The following is a 17,106-nucleotide window of genomic DNA, read 5'->3' on the forward strand; positions in this document are numbered from 1 at the left end:
TGGCTAGAGAACAGAAGGTGAAGCTTTGAAACAGAAATGGGGTGTGTATGTGTGTTTAATACGCTATAACCCCCATGCATCTCCTAATAATATTGAAATACTCCTTAAAGCATTCTATGCGTTTTACAGACTCATTTCCCAAGCAGCTCATCTGAGAAGCATGAGTGGAAAAGCAAAGAAAAAACATGTCATTCTATTAAAAACACATGGGGTATCATAACCTTAATGCAATTGCTGATGTATAAAACTGTTGTATGGTCCCAGACCCATAAATAGCAGATTTCATCACGAGCTTACACACAAGGTGTGCACATCAGTATTTTCCTGTGTAACACAGTTATTGGTGTGAACTTTAGGGAAAACCAATTTCAAGTACACGTACATCCTTTGACCAATCTGTGAAGGGGAACCAAACTTACCAAGAGATCTTCTTGCAGCTGCTCTGCTCCATCCTCTTTGAGGACTATATTCGAAATATAGCTTTCACAGGTGGATACTAAATCTCCACACACCTGGTTGAGCAGCTCCTGTTCCATAATTAAACAAAATTAATTTGGCACTTTATTAATTAAACAAAACGTAGCTGTAATACCTGCCCACATATGAATCCCTAATCTGAAAGTCCTTATATGCTTTTAATAATCTAGGTCCTATTGAAATCAATCAGACAGCGCCTTAGAGCTTTAAAATTCTTCCTGCACATCAAAGGATGTGTGCAAGTGTCAAAACACCTTGGAGAATCTGGCTTTTAATGATCCACAGGCCTAGGTTTACTTCATTATAGAAATCACACAGATTTAAAACAAAAAGGATTTAGGCAACCGTTTCATGTATATCCAACACATTTGAGGTTGTCCGTGCGAATTTTTAAATGTTGTTTGGAAAATGCAGCTCCATTCAAATGAAAACACGATGCAAATTCCAAGGGGTGGAGGGGAAACAAAAAAAGCTAATCGTCAGCCAGATTGTGATGAAAATAAAGCATTATTTCTTTTTCTACCATCTAAAACTGGTAACATAAGAAACCAAATACATACAGGTGCGGCAGCTAAGCTGTTAGAACTGCTAAAGTGACCATGTACAGGAGCATCTGCATTTGGTTGTAAGCCAACATACTGTGATGACTATACCTAGAAGGGAGGATTTTCTAACTGTCAATTTCAAAACAACGGAAACCATCAATCCACCCTGGCTTCTGAAGCACAGGGTGTGCAGTTTTGCATACTATTTACTAAACTTTATTGGGATGTCTATTATAAAATAGCTGTCATCAATAGTGAAAGAGAAATATAACACATACACAAAGAGAAACCTTTAGCAAGAGAGACCTGCATCAGTTTTAGCTTCGTTGCAACTCTGCTCAGGCTCAGCTCTCTATTTTACCACCAAAAGATAGCCTACCTTCTCACTACAGGGGCGGAACAAAGCTATGGCATGAAACAAATGGGGGCAGAAAAGAGAAACGTGCAAATGATGTCTTATTAACTCCCTGTTTGGTCCCACGAAAGATGTCTAGAAAAGATGGGTATCTACAGCAGCTCTGATACAGAATAATCAGAGCTTGTAGTATAAACCTATAGCTTCAAACTGGACCAAGCCTGAGAAACAGCTGGTATCATAAAGGCACAGCAAAAGGTCTCCTTTAGCAATTCCGTAAACTTTGACAGAAGGCAAATGCAAGGTGTTTCAGGTGGCAGGGTGGGGGAAATAATCCTTCTGAGGAAAGAAGATTTCTTACAAGCCCATCCTTAGCTACAGGATGCTCTCCAGCACAACTGCAGTAAAGCAAGTAAGAGAGCTGAGCAGAACAGACTCAAGTTGCTGGAGTCAGATCCTCTTTGTTTAGAGAGCTAATCAACCTACAGACTGGAGACAGAAGCTGCCTTCAAGAGACAGCCCTCCTAAGCGTGAAACAAGCTATTTTAAAAGACGTATTTTAAAAGTCACACCTGTGCCTCCTCCAGCACATCTGCATACGCATGGCAGAGCTTCTGCAGAGTTTCTACAGCTGGGCTAATCACCTCCAAGGGACACTGAGACTCCCGCAGCCAGCACTTGATACTATCTGAAAATGAGATCATACACATAAAATGAGCATTTTCTAAGCTTTTCAATTGCTTATGGAGAAGAAATAACTGTTAAGATGGGAGGCATGAACCCTGCCTTCCCCTCTGCAGTTTCCCAGGGCCACTCACCAATCAGCCTCTCACAGGTGCTTCTAGGGAGGTGCTTTGCAACATGACCGATGACACACAGTATATGTCCCGTAGTATCAGTGCTCGTGTTCTGCTGCCTGAAAAAAAAGTAGAGCAGACAAACAAACATTAACACTAAGGAACAACACCAAATCACAGTAGAAAAACCCTTCTGTCTGGCATATGCATTATTAAGGCAGACCTGTCAAACCAAATGAAAACTCAAAAAGCTTAAGGTAAGAGTTGGTTACTGCCCAGATCTGCAGGCTATTGCTTGCCCTCTAGCTGCAGAACTGATTGCCCGAATAAAGAACTGTGATCTAAGCAGCTAAACAGCAATCTGCCTGTGGAAGGACAGGAAGTGCTCGCTTGCTTTCTTCCTCCTCTTCACCCCAGTCTCTTTCCTGCAGAATGGAGGATGGAGTTCAAAGCACACATATACCTGCTGACATTGTCCCAGGATTCAATGATCTTGGAATAATCCAGCTTGGGTGAAGAACCCGCCACCTTAGCAAGCAACATCCAAGCCGGTACGGCACGCTCCGTTTCCACATGAGACATGACATTATTAACGAAAGTGGAGGTGAACTTATTCTGTTTGGACCACATACGAAAAGCTTTGTTCAAGTAACGGCTACAAGGAAGAAAGAAAAGAAAAGTAAGTTAAAGGAGGAGTAAACAAAACGCTTGGTCCTAGACACTGGCAGTAAAATCCAACCTCCCTGTCCAGGATACACTGGGCAACACAACAGTGCTGCCATAGCTTGACATTCCCCCTACTCAGAATACGTAGGGGTTTCTACTACGTATTTTACTAACAATATTTTCAGTCTTTCTGTTCATAATCCTGACGCACTACAGACCTGGCATACAAGCATGGATGTAGTGCTCTGGGTCAGTAAGATAGAAGGTCCAACTGATACCATGACACACCAAGAAAATACAATTTCAGCAATCTGTAACAAAGACTTTCTAGTAGCTGTTATTTAATACCCATAATGGGACAGGATACAGTAATGTTAAGACACCGTAACTTGCTCATTTTTCTATTTAACCTTAGTTACCTACTTCACATTGAAAGAGTTCTGAGATTTATCAAGCTGCAAGGTACCCTAAGGTCATGAAGAAGATGGTGCCATGAATCTGCAAACTATGTTATAAAAATAGCTCAAATTAGAACATTGACAGTTTCACAGATTGGCAAGGCAGCACAACCAGTATCTCATTTTCTATTTCTGAGCTATTATGCCCTGTTGACTAATAAACATACAGCTGTCTTTAATCAATGTTGTGTCCTTGTCATACTGTGTGTCATCCCATCTCTTCTGCTTCTTCCCACAGCATTCTGCAAAAGGCAGAATAATTCTATTTGTCATAAGACAAGTAACATAGTGTACATCAGAATTAATAAAAGGCGATGTTCTCCTTTCTTTATATATACTCTCTTACTTCTGTCATCAGAACACCTCCATTTGACTTAAATATTCATGCTGCTATCAACACATCAAGAACAGCATGCAACACTCCTGTATATGAACACTCGAGTTCAGGGAGAGAGCACAGGTAACAAGAGCAGCAAGTGAAAATTCTTGACACAAAGGAAAACTGCACTCTTCTCACCAACTGCCAGCTTGTCCATGCTCAACAGCTCCTCTCCCAGGAACTGGCAGAGCAACGTAAGCACCTCACAACATGATGGTTTCCATCTCTAGCAGCAATATGCACCTATACTGACTGTTTCAAGCAGGGAATTCAAATAGCTTAAAAAAACCCCCAAACCTATAGTTTCTTGTCCTTGCACAATAGACAGCACATGCATTTAAACAATATGTAAACTACGATACCTAATGGTCTCTGGTCATACAGTGAATGAGAGCGCTGAGAGTATAAACTCATACTCTTATCTTAGTCCTCCAGTCAATAGGCAATTTCCTTCTGTAAAGGAAAAGTTGCGTATTCTAACAGGATTAAAAGTAAAAAAAATTCTGGATTTTGTCCCTGAATGCTAACATAGTAAAGGCAATAAAAACATCCGATACATTGGACAAAGGGCTGTTACGGAAAAGCCATTAGAGCCCACAATGAAGGGAAAAATGCACTTACTTCAGCTCCTGGCTTTCTGAAGTCAAGAGGGTAAGGAGATCCCATGCTAGAGCCTGCTTTTCATCTTCACTCCTGAATTTATTATAATATTTTATATGTTGCAACAAGAGCTGATCAAGGCAATCCAAGGCCTTTTCTTGGACAGAACTTTCAGTGTCCATCACAACAGGCACCACTCCATTTAACCAGGCCTTCTGCACTAGAACATTATTGTGCTGAGACTGAGAGAAACACACGTTGTATTAGAAACATTTTTAAATCATTATAGGATCCTATATGAAATGATCCTATCCTTTGAAAATAAATTTTAATAAACCCCAACATACTGCTCAACTTGCACTGCGATGTGGCAGCATATGGGACAATGGAACTTGTATCTCCTTGACGCCACGAGGTATTTGATCATATCTGTGGTCAAGCTACCTGGTGCTTCTGCTAAAGTACTGTAATACTTTGGTTTGAAACCCTATAAATAATTATAACAGTATCGCAATAAAGCTGTACAGCAGATGATTTAACACAAACAAAAAAAAAGCTTTGCTTAATATAAACCCCATGCTCCAAGCCTAAGTTACTAACCCTTTGTGAATAAATAGAAAAGAAGAAAAAATATTGCAGTGCTATCATCTACACATTACATCTTAGTAAAATGATTCAGATTTTTTTTTAACTTGAGAAGGCCAGCAACATAAACATTTTCTCCATGACACGTAAATCAACAGCTAGGAAAATAAATGTTTCCAACAGTTGGAAGCATCCTACATAAATCAGAAGTATGTATAAGAATGAGTCATGACTTCCAAGTCAAAAGGTAATAAAAAAGATTAAAACACAGTCATAAAATGAAATTCATTGAATGAACAACTGACGTGTACCAGATCTGTCTGTTTCCTCCTTCTTTTAACCCGCAGTTCACTCATCTCAGGTCTGCATAAGAATTAATGATAGTTTTTTCTCACCACAAGGAGCTCTGTTATAGACTGCAAGGCCTGCTTCCGCACAGAAACAGCAGGGTCCCGGCAACGGTCTTGAAGAGTGGACAAATCTTCCGCAGTACAAGGAATCACTTTGTGCTTCAGGATGTTCATAAAAACCTGGAAGTCAAACACCAGCATAACTTTGTTGGGAATACAGGCCACGCGCATTGGGTAGCAAATCAAAAATACAATCTACCCCCTACCAACTTTAACTAGAAACTAATTTGTCTCACCAAGAGTGAAATATCACATTAACAATTTATGAGTACTGGGTACAGCCAGAGATGTAGAATGAAATAGAAAGCATCTTTTCAGTTATTCCGGTTTTATAACAGCATTTGGATAGAGTGAATGTCACAATTTCCCCTTGAAAATAATGTGTCTCTTGTATGAACCATGTCTTTTACCCAGTAATAAGGAAGAGGGGATTTTTATTTTTTATTTTTAAATCAAAAAGCATCAAAACAAAACAACTGTAAAGCCTTAACTTGAGAAGCTCAAATCAGTGTGTGAACTGAGGGGGAAGAGTTGGGGTGAAGAGGACTAACCGAGGAAGGCAGTCAACAGCCGATGCGTATTTTTTAAAACGATGAAATTTCCATTGAAGCATATCTCTCTAAAAGCTAATGACTTCGTTAAAAAAATTGAGCAACAAGCAAAGCAATGCATACCTCAAAAAGAGGCTGGATATAACCTAATCTCTTTGTTAACAAGGTCAAAACAAACTAAGCAGCTAATATGCTTCAGTTTATAAGGAAGTCGCTTAATTGAAATGCCTATTGACATTTGAGAAGAGCCTCTCTTTCTAAATGACGGAATAAGAGAATGTCAGCAAGAGTACTAGAAAAATTTTCCATCATCATGCTTGCATTATTTACTTACCAGGAGCTAGTAAACAAGACCTTTTTAAGGCCTGTAGGCACTCTGCAGGAATAGCAAGAAGCTACAGGTGGCAAAGTTGCATACAGTTCGCTACAGTACTATGGCCTAATTATTTATTTTAACGGCATTCTGGGTAATCATTGAGAACAGGGAAGCATGCAAAAAACCACCGTACCTGGAGAGCAGATTTCCTCACATTGGTTTTCTCATCCCCAGCTCTCAGTCTCAGCATGGCCATGACTTCTTTTCCTATCCAAAACAGTGATAAAAAGAAATTACCCACACCACCATTTAGCAGCACTAAGACCCTGAACGCTGCCCAGCAGCAAGGCGGAATACAGCTCTGAACTCAACTGAGCAACAATTTGTTGCCCGAGACTTTTGGCGGGCAAGAGAGGAGGACTGAACAAAGCACAACAAAAACACACCCAAAATAATTCAGAATGAGGTATAAGCCAGAAGGGAAAAAACCCCAAACCAACCATTTTTTCAAGTTCTTTCATTTGAAAATATATCTTAGGACATATGACAAAAGAAAGTGATATACCAAATCATTTGATACATGCAGCAAAAATAAAAAAAAATAATCTGTAATTTCTGACCTATTTTTATGTTTTTCTACATAAAAGATGTTAGGCTACCTTCACAGTTTGAAAGCTCATCAGATGAATCATGCACAGTTCTAACAAAAGTCTGTAGCACAGGTAACCCTGCCGTCTGTGGGAAAAGCATTTTGAGGGCAGACCATGGACAAACGGATCCAACGCAGACCCAAGATAGGTTAACAGACTTGTATGCCGAGAGCTTAACATGCCTACAACCTTTTGTGAGTTATGCCTCAGAGCTCCACATAGTAGAAAGTATTAATATATGAACTGCTACGTTTTATAGAGGGGAAATTACTCCATTTATGAACTGACTGAATTCCTTGAGGCTGCAGAATGGCAGCTGCAAAGAAGAACCCAAGAGTCTACAAGGAAACCTGAACACATCTCCCCTCCCCGAATGTAAAGTTAGGCCTCAAATTTTACTTTCTATATCCATACTTATTTCTGCATGTTCTCGGGAAAAATACGTAATTGAGATGACAGTTTATTAAACGACACACAACCGAATACACAGAGCCACAATCAATTATTTCTCACCTTTTGAATCATTCAAATGGACTATTGACAAGCTGGCAATACTGATTTCAAGCATTTTACCATTGCTTTTAAGGTTTCTATTTATTGCTGTTTGTTAGATTTCTTACAGCATTAAGTAAGATTTCCCAAATACATGCCAAATTTGGAGATCTGTTACTTAGAGAGATTCATGCGGAGGTCCACTCTGTTGCCATTAAGAAACAGGATTAGTCACAGGGAACTAATCGAAAGTAGTCTGAAAATAAATTTTTACCAAAGGAAGCAAAGGGACTTTGATCTGCGCTTTCTTAATGGGCAGCTAACTGCAATCGCATGTTCCTCCTGAGAACAGCTTGACAGAAAAAGCACAGAACCTTTTTATTGCAAGATTTTGCCATTAAAGTAGTCCAGCTCTTGTGAAAGTGAACAAATCTGCTAAAATAATCACACTTTGCCAATTGACATTGATTTTACTCTCAGTGACATAAAAAAAGAGGGGGGAAAAAAACCCAACAAACCACCAGCCAACCAAAAAACCTGAGTTCTCAATGGCTGAGAAGCATCAAGGGAACATAATGTTTGTATAGTGTTGGGCAGCGGTAATTCTGCAGTGCATACTTCACCCTGCAGATTATCCCTACCCTTCTTATCTTTGCCCTTGTGCATTTAGCACGTTCTGACTATCCTCCGCTAAGATTTATTTCGCTTCTAAAATATGAGCTGTTTGGTCTTCATAGAAGTGCAAAATTAGCACAGGCGTAAGCCAAACACAAGCATGTGCCAGACAGCTTTACTAATGCACCTTGACTGACTCAGAGAGCCCTGTTATTTCAGCTATCCTCTTGAGCTCCAGACAGTCCTTTTTCATCCAATCCTTCTCTTAATTTGTTTTGCCAAGTGCCAAGTGTATGCTCAGCTGGGTATCAGATACAAAACCAGGCATCCTCTGCCACAAGGAGTCCGCAACTAAACAGGGAATACACAATACCTTAAGTGGCCTGGAGGACATTTCTATCTGAGAGAGCAGATTAATGAAATTTATCAGCGAAATGTTTTAAAAGAAAGCCTTCAGTGGAGAAGATTGGAGCCTGGCTCATGGAGATAGGGAGAGAGATCCCATGTGAAGAGCAGCATGAGACGTGTAACAAAGACACAAATGCAGGAGGTGAACTAAGCAGCAAATTGAATTGTCAGCAGTTCAAGAGAGGTGAACAGCAAGAACTGCGAGCACAGATACTGGCAGAGGCCTAAAGGTTAGGAAGAAAAGCTTTTACATGGAAGAGGAAAAGAAAGGAAGAGATTCAAAGAAGGAACATCGTGGCCATGAAAGCCAACTTTCATGCTGATTTCATGCTATCAGCAAATTAGAACTAGCTGCTTGCCGTTCTGCATCAGTCCATTTAACCTCGCACTCTGCTTTCAACTCCAGCCAATACCTGATGCTGCAGAAAAGTGAATTCTTCCCTACATAACAGCACTAGTCAAAGGTGCTGTGTTTTATGTAGCAAAAATATATTAGTTCTTTGTGCACTGGAGCAAGAGATTTAATTACCCTTAAATTTATGGAGTTACAAGTTATCCCACAACAATTACCATCCTTTTTGGAAAGAATAAATTACCTGCTTTTCAACAAGTGTTGCCACCACATAGTACAAACGAACATCAGTATTTCAAGATTAAATGTATTTTTCAGACTTGAGTGGAAATAGTATTTCTTTACGGCTGGCACTTCCACCCCTTTCATCACCCGTAAGTGTTTTTTAAGAGCTCTACAGAAAGCTCTCTCCACTTTCTTTGAAAAAGGGACAGCGAATACGCACGCTTCAGAAAGTCTAATTTCAATTAAGGTTTTGAAAAGTTATCTGAAAAGGCTAGTATAATTTTGACGTACCGTCAAGCACAGCAGTATCGCTGCTGTCCGTCAACTCAATAGTTTTGAAAGTCGGTAAGGTCTTCAGTGGATGGTTGGACATAGCTGAAAGAAAAGTTAAAAGTTTAAGAATAAAAAAGGCATATGTTCACCCAGCAAGACTGTTCACTGTTAAACAGAGCGCCTCATGCATGCCCTAGGTTTTACAGCTATGCATATTTTTAGAAAATGGCATGCCAAGAAAAGCCTGAGACTTACTATAAGAGAATGACTCTATACCTTCTGCACTGACTATCAAACTCGCAGTGTTTGTGTTTGCTTCCAAGGCTGTATGGTCAGAGGCTGCCAAAAAGAAATAAAAAAAGAAATTAAATGAAGTATTTTAATTCCGGATATGCTGCCATTCCAAATTTTTTCAGGCAAGTAATCTAACCGTAGGATGCTATGTGCATACTTCTGAATTGTGCCATCTGGCCTTTACCACACCTGAGGGAGTTCAGAATGCCAATCACAAACAAAACAGCTTAGCAGAAGCAAAAGGCAACTCAAGATTTAATCAACTGTCAGGCAAGAATCAACTTTTTTTTTTCCCCCCAATGAGCAATTTCAGCTGTCTGTAAATATCCTTCAAAGGTATCTCATGGAGGAATCTATTTAGAACCAATATATGAGAATAAACCCCTTCCAAATATAAGGCTTCATGAGTAACAAGACTCATCTATTACTTCCCATTATGACACAATACACAAGGACACTATGTGCAGATTTTTAAGTTCCCAACAACTAGTTCTCTTATCTCCTAGTAATTATTCCCCAGAACATTCAAGAAATGTTTTCACTATCTAATTTATCCATAATACTTACAGCTTTGTAGTAAGTCCTGTATACTCTCCAAGGTAGCAGCAGCTTTCATTTCGAGGCAGTGGGCAAAGCTGCTTAAAGCTTTGCTACGGACCACGGGTGCTTTGTCTGAACACCGGCCAAACACCATGACCTGTACTAAAAACTTATGCTTTAGAAACTTCTGATGATCCAGGGACAAGGAGCTGTCCGAGTTCCTCTCTGGCACATCCAACAAAGCTAACGCTACGTCAAGAGCAAACACTCTGTAGGCAATCTGTTTGGAAGAAAAAGCACGCAAGGTGCCCTGTTAATGTAAGCAAAGACACAGGCATTGCCTACTCAGTTTACTCGCTTTTAGGTAGCAGTAATAACAACAATGCTATTCAGTACTGATATAGGACCCTTCATCTTCAAAATACTGCTGTATCTGAACCCTGGAACATCAAGGAAATGTACTTACTTTAGTGTTGCGTGAGTATTTATAAAGCCAAGCGATGAAGTCAGCAAACTCTACACAAGGGAGTTTATTCAGCAAATTCACCAAGGCCTGTGCAGCATATGTGCGATAATCGGCCTTATCTGGGACCTGAAAAACAAGGGCAATCGCATGGTATGATATTTCGACACTCTGTTCTAGAAGCCAGAATGACATTTTGGGGCTTAAGATAAATATTTTTTATTTAATGAGGCGATACGGTCACATTCAGCAATGATTGGGAGAACAATCACAGCTTCCTTGGTCCCTACTTCAGCACTCACCTGCAATCACACAGCAAATTCCCCAAGGCAAAGGTGGAGCTTAAATTAAATCCAGAGGCAGTATTTCTACATGGCAGTCTTCAGATAGTTAGCTAGGCAAAGAGCTCTCATAATCCTCATTTTCCTCTACCAAAACAGCGGTAAAAGCAACTGCAAATTTTGGAAAAGTCAAAAGTAGGGTACAATCTATTGGGAATGAGGGGGGAAGTGTTCACCCTCAGTATTCTCCCAGAGAGTGACACTATTTTTAAGATGTCTGAAAACTCTGATAAAGATCAACACGAAATGCCATCAGGCTGTCAAGAAATTTCCAAATTATTAAAATCTTTTCATTCCTTACAAAACATTGTGAAAATGGATTTCCTAACTATTACAGATACTGCAATGTATCCACACATGAGTTCTTCAGCTTAAGATGCAACAAAGCTTAGCATACCTTGGTACAGATATGTTGCAGTAATATTCGAAGAACAGGAAAAACAACTTCTTTCAGCTCATCTACTACAGAACTGCACAGAAGAAAAAGAAGCAAATTTTAATAAGGCTGGTTTTATAACAGAGCAAAAATCAAGTCAAAGACATTCCTTCTGGAATGCATTTCAAAAGCCAAGAAAAGCGTGCGTTCTGGAATCACGAGCGCTAGCGCAACAGGATATGGTCAGGGAGCAGACCTACTTTCTACATTAACCTGGCTTTGCAGGCAGAAAACATTTCTTCCGATACCCTCCTCCTACAAGTAGAAGGACAATATGAAAAGCTTTTTCGTTCTCAGTCTACTTAGCGTATGTTGTCTGGGGATCTCTGCAGAAAACACACATTCCAACAACATGGATCCTCACACCCGGGGAATAATAAACGTAGGCAAAACATATCTATAAGCAGGAGAAAGCAAAGAACTAAGGAGAAGTGAGCTCTATATTAATCTTTCATCTTCTTTACAATACTTTGTAGTAAACTACAAAACCTGAAAAACTGACAGAAGGCAAAATACAGAAGGTAGGTCCCTTCCACTTTTCTGTCAAACAGAACTTACTTTCCCCTCCACCAGCAAGTTCAGTGAATTCCCATTACAGACATTTTAATTAAACTTCATTTGCACAAACAACTTCAAAGTCAGTGCCAGTTTGTCTCATCCCTTTATCAACTAAAGAGTACAGCAAAGGAATGCCAGAAGAAAGAGCAGACATACCCAGGAAGGGTAGTGCCAGAGCTCTGTACTTCACCTGATGAATTTTATAGCCTGATTCCTGGCACTGATCACAGCTGATGTGATTGCAAGGACTGGGCGCCTGGAACCCGCACCACTTTCCAGCATAAGAATGACATTGAGGATTCGCTGGAAGACACAACGAAGAATCTGAAAAGAAAAGGTCATTTTCAGGTTCATTTCAGTAGCAACTGGAGCCCACGGATAAGCATTCTGACCAGGTTTATGAAATAATTCTGAACCAAACAAACTTAGACCCCAATAACAGCACCTGTCAAAATAGGACTCCTAGCAGAATAATTCAAAGAGGACCCATTAATACACACAACATCTTTCCCAGCTGTGATGTTCTCATACAAATCCAGTAAGGCCTAAGAAGGGCTTCCTGACACCATCAACAGATCCCCTCCAAAGCAGTGGACTTCAATTCACCAGACATTCGGAATTTGAGGAAATTCGTTGGTTTTTGCACAGGAGACACCTTAAACTAAATGTATGTGTTTACCGCCATGTGCACTTCAACTTTTGGAGCTTCCTCCCTGCCACACGTTTGGGACCACAGCATGCCTCATTATCCTGACATTCACTGAGCAAACAGGAGAGGCGGGGATGATGAGGCGGGTCTGGGAAGGGGAGCTACTACATCTTCTCGATACCACAAATGTCAACAATTCTGAAAAGCCTGTGCTGCCCCGAGAAACAAAGGACGTTGAAACACACAGGTCTAAGGCTGCCAAAGCTGGGCAGACACTCAGGTATACATCAGGTTAGTGTGTACTAAGCTCCAGGCTTTCCTGACTAGACAGCTGCCAATACCCTGGCTTGCTAGCTCAGAACTAGTCCAGGTGGGTTTACAGAGACTTGCAAATGCAGCAGCACGGTCACACCCAAAGTTCAAAAGCCCCATCCATAGGAGCAGCACGCAGATAAGTGGGAGACGACACAGTGCGCTTGACAATTTAACAACATAAAAATGTAAAGCTGCAGACATATTTCTGGTAGAACTGGATGTCCCATGATGACAGAGTATTCTCTGAATGAGAATCAGCCCTGCTTACCATCATCTGCGCATAACGCCTCCCCATCATGCTTCACTGCTGCACAACCCAATGCCACAGCACGCTACCAAGCAGTGCTGGAGCTCCACCTAGCAGGAAACAAGAAAATTCCAGGCAAAGGCAGTAACCTGGAATTCTCTTTTTTAAGACACAGAGATCTAATGCCACTGTAGCTATCCTCCGTTTTTGATTCATTTGCCGCAAGAATCACTAGAGTACAGCACTCAACGATCACGAAACGCATCATCATACAAGTCAGAGTAAATAAGGACTGGGGTGGAAGAAAGCGTCTTGCCTCTGACCCAGCAAAGACACGCACACACACAAAAAATAAAACGAATGTAAATAAGTAAAAAACACGCAAGCAAAAATGACGTGCAGAGAAGGAAAGAAACAGCTACTCCTTTTCAATACAGCAGCGAGACTTTTAAACATTTTGTCCAACTTTTACCTTATCTTCTGTACCATGTAGAGGCGAACACAGTAATCGCAGTCCATGATAGGCCAGCTCGGGAACGTACTTGGCTTCGTTAACATTCCTAAGCAAAAGGCAGCAAAGAGATGTCTTCATCTCTCCTCACAGAAACATTTACTACAACTATTACAACTAAACGTGCTCATTGACTGGAAAACATTCAATATTCACTAAATGTCGTTTACTGTTAGCTAGGTGGAACACGTTCTAATTATCTTTAGCGAAAGAAATCACTGCTTTCATTTTCGTATAAACAGGATAATAACAACACAAGCATCCAGCGCTTTACTTGTTCAAAGCACCGTATAAACATTAAGAATTATTCACTCACATTGCTGCTGAAAACTCGAACTCGTGTACCGCTGGCTCAAAGTTTGTCATTTCAACAAAGACCTGCAAGGAAACAGAGCCGAGCTTAGTTAATTCACACGAGGGGGAGACGTGCAGGTCTGCTTGGACGCTTGGAGGTCAGACCACAGAGGACTTGAGTCTAACGTCCAAACCACAGTGCCTCCCTTGAAGCAGAACCTAAGGAGACCCCAAAGCCCAGAGGCTCAACACCATGCATCTTCCCCACGGGTACGGCGAGGGGTAAGCACCTCAGAACAAAACACGAACTGCCTGGCTGGCACTAGCCAGCAAGCGCTAAGCATAAGAGAGAGACATGGAGCAGGCACCCCCCTCCGAGATTTACACTGAGGACAGCCTCATCAGGGGACCAGCTAACGAAAGGCAGGGCTGCCAGCACTCCCGTGACTACAGAGTGCTCTGCATCCACCAAAAGTTTGTGTTAGGGGACATAAGGTTCCTTGAGTTGAATCTTATTACCTGCAGGCAGTTCTGCACACACTGAGGTTTTTCTTTTAGGGAGAACTTAAGCAGAAGTCTCAAGAAGTTTTTCAAAAGAAGGAAGATCGAGTTGCGAACTTGAAGAAGATCATCCGTTGAAAAGTAAACGTTTTCACAATCCCCTTCCTCCTCCTCCTCCTCCTCTTCCAATATCTCTTCCATCTATATTGGTAGAAAAGAGAAACAGCACCATCCTGTCTCACAGCACTGGCTGATCTCTTTTGCACATTTCGGTGCTTCACAGAGTTCTCAGGCTAGGTCCCGCGCGATTTCACATGCAAAATTCTAAATCTTTTCTTTCAGGTTAATTAACACACTTAACAGTGGCAAAAACCCAAACAACAGGCAGAAAGAGGAAAGTTGTATACAAAAAAAGAAAGCTCCGACACAGCCTATTCTCATTTTGAAGGAGAAAGTCCATCAGAACTGAAGACAATTATCTGAATTCTAATCTGACACTTGGAGATTCATCTCCAGTAATTCCCATTGTGGCTGTGCCCTTCTTGCCTTGCTTGTCATGACCCTGCGGCACCGATGTTCGCTCAGGATTTCTGATACGGAATCCTCAGTTCCGTTTTAAAAAAAAAAAATAAATAAATCATATAAATGTTAGAACGAGCAGCTGAGTACAGCTAACCAAAGCATTTAGCCCTTAACTTCCCATCAGGAAGCTGGCAAGGAAACTCAAATGTCGTTTGTAAGCTGGTCACACACTAACTTGAAGGTCTCTTGAAGAAGCTGATATAAATTAGTTTCTCCCTCTGCTACTGAGCTTTCTAACAACGTGCCACAGACAAATAAGCTGTATTTTTTCTATTAGTCAGCAGCCAGGAAACTGCAGCTAATGTTGAATCATCAGACCCCTGAAATTCCTAATAATAGGTAGAGGACCAAGAGCAGAGCTGAACTGCTGAATAAAAGGTTAAGAATTAAAAAAGGGGTGAAAAAGAGGAAGGGTATCACACTGACCTAGAAGTGAAATAGCTTGCCAACAATTTGCTTATTAATAGAGATTTATATCTGAAGGGATTACACAAACACCTTACATTGCCATTCCTGCATGGTTTTCCTTTCTTTCTGTTTCTTCTTGCATTGGTCTGAGAGCTTTGAGCGTGTGTCTTCTTTCTTTTCCTCATCAGATCCGGTTCTCGAGGCCAACTTTTTGTCAGGGTGTGGAGACATTTATCAAACATCACTTGATGGAACAGCTGGTTAGCTACGCTGCCTGCCCAGAAAAGACAACATCAGCCATCTTCCAGACAAAAAACAGTGAGAGCATCAAATCATCTGGCCATCTCTCCATTTGCTTTGACAGCCAAATAGGTGGCCAGGACAAAGGCATTGTCCTGGGAGCCTAAGAAAATTCAGGCGAAGAAGAAAGAATTGTTTGAACAAAGCCAAACTGCATCAGGATGGCATGTCATCAGTGATGACATTCTCCAGTAGGATCACCAGCTGACTCACCCCTTCTAGCCCGTAACGTGCTGCACAACAAAGATCAGCAAAACCTAAGGAGAGTACGTGTTAGCCTTGAATACCAAAGGATACTGCTGTGAATCACCTGCTAGAAAACTCCAGCTGCTGCTGGACATTTTAAACAAAGACTTTTGTTTTCACAAATGAACCTGTCCAAAAGCACCGCACGGTGAAATCCTCTCTAGCTGCAGAGCAGGAACAGGAATAAGCTTCTGCCTTCGCTGCGTATTATTGTCAAGCCAGAGGGATATGTGCGGCTCCCGCCCTGTGTACCGCGCAGGCTCCTCCGTCGCCCTTGCCACAGAACTACTAAGAAGATGCGTGGCAACGCAGACCCGGGCTGAGACCATCAGGCCACGTTATGACAGGAGACCAAGCTGCTATCGGACCGCGACAGCCGTTCAGCACTCAACACCGTGGCTGAGTTTGATCCCCAAGGATTTCAGGGAGATCAAGCGAAGGGTTCAAAAGCCGTCACTTGTTCCACCTGGAATTCTTATAAATGAGAGATAGCTGATTTTGCCTGAGCGACGTTTTATCCAAGAATAAAGAGGCACGCCCCTTCGCTCACCTGGGATTTCCAGCAGTAAGAAGTACAGCCCAGCCGCGTGAAGAGCGTAAACCCTCTGCTGTGCATCAGCTCTTTTCCGCTGGCCCGCTTGGACAAAGTGGTGCAACACGGCCACGAGAGCATGATGAGAGAAGTTGTTTTCAGCAAACAAGGTCCAGATATTCTGGGGCAAAGTAGGCGAGTAAGAGTGAGAAATCCCGTAACAACGTAGCTCTCTGCCAGTAGCTAGTGGTCACATTTTAACGGTTGCCACTGCAACCACCCCCCTGCATATATTATGTCATGTCTTTTTTTAAAATGGGTTTTAATAATTATGTTATAGTACGTAGTACTGTGTATAATTTATACGATGTTATATGAAAGGTGTTTTCTAAACTCGGGAACGGCTTCCCTCCGAAGCAGGTCTGAGCGGGGTTCCTTAGCGCAGCCTTAGAATATTTTGTCATTTGGGAGGCGGGGCAGGCCCGAACGCCAGAGAAGCGCAGGCCCCGCGCCTCGACGCGGCCCAGCGCGGCCGGCCTTACCTCTCTGCTCTGCCGGTCCTCCCCGGCAAACGGGGACAGGGACCGGTAAAGCCAGGTGAAAGCGCCGAGCCCGTCTCCCGCGATCTCCTCCGCTGTCCTGCAGTCCAGGGGTTCCGCCTCCGTGAAATCCAGCTCCCAGACCGCGTTCGCCCAGACTGAGGGGGGGGGGGGGGAGAGGGGTTTAGGGGCGGGC

The 17,106-nt window shown here is 41.9% G+C and overlaps 1 protein-coding gene across 1 annotated transcript in view; it reads right to left on the bottom strand.

Moving 5' to 3' along the window:
- NCAPD3 (non-SMC condensin II complex, subunit D3) overlaps window positions 1-17,106 on the bottom strand; it is a 31,300-nt gene that overhangs the window by 12,261 nt on the left and 1,933 nt on the right. Inside the window, exons 2-20 of the mRNA XM_009333428.1 lie at window positions 16,914-17,068; window positions 16,390-16,552; window positions 15,389-15,567; window positions 14,322-14,504; window positions 13,825-13,886; window positions 13,470-13,557; window positions 11,977-12,110; window positions 11,190-11,262; window positions 10,455-10,580; window positions 10,016-10,268; window positions 9,431-9,493; window positions 9,173-9,256; window positions 6,333-6,406; window positions 5,258-5,392; window positions 4,299-4,519; window positions 2,638-2,829; window positions 2,196-2,293; window positions 1,950-2,065; window positions 420-527 (exon numbers count right to left, since the gene is read on the bottom strand). Coding sequence (XP_009331703.1) covers window positions 420-527; window positions 1,950-2,065; window positions 2,196-2,293; window positions 2,638-2,829; window positions 4,299-4,519; window positions 5,258-5,392; window positions 6,333-6,406; window positions 9,173-9,256; window positions 9,431-9,493; window positions 10,016-10,268; window positions 10,455-10,580; window positions 11,190-11,262; window positions 11,977-12,110; window positions 13,470-13,557; window positions 13,825-13,886; window positions 14,322-14,504; window positions 15,389-15,567; window positions 16,390-16,552; window positions 16,914-17,068 — 2,507 coding nt within the window. The remainder of the gene's footprint in view (window positions 1-419; window positions 528-1,949; window positions 2,066-2,195; window positions 2,294-2,637; window positions 2,830-4,298; window positions 4,520-5,257; window positions 5,393-6,332; window positions 6,407-9,172; window positions 9,257-9,430; window positions 9,494-10,015; window positions 10,269-10,454; window positions 10,581-11,189; window positions 11,263-11,976; window positions 12,111-13,469; window positions 13,558-13,824; window positions 13,887-14,321; window positions 14,505-15,388; window positions 15,568-16,389; window positions 16,553-16,913; window positions 17,069-17,106) is intronic.

Source organism: Pygoscelis adeliae, unplaced genomic scaffold (assembly GCF_000699105.1).
Source record: "Pygoscelis adeliae isolate BGI_AS28 unplaced genomic scaffold, ASM69910v1 Scaffold151, whole genome shotgun sequence".
NCBI classification, from domain to species: Eukaryota; Metazoa; Chordata; class Aves; order Sphenisciformes; family Spheniscidae; genus Pygoscelis; species Pygoscelis adeliae.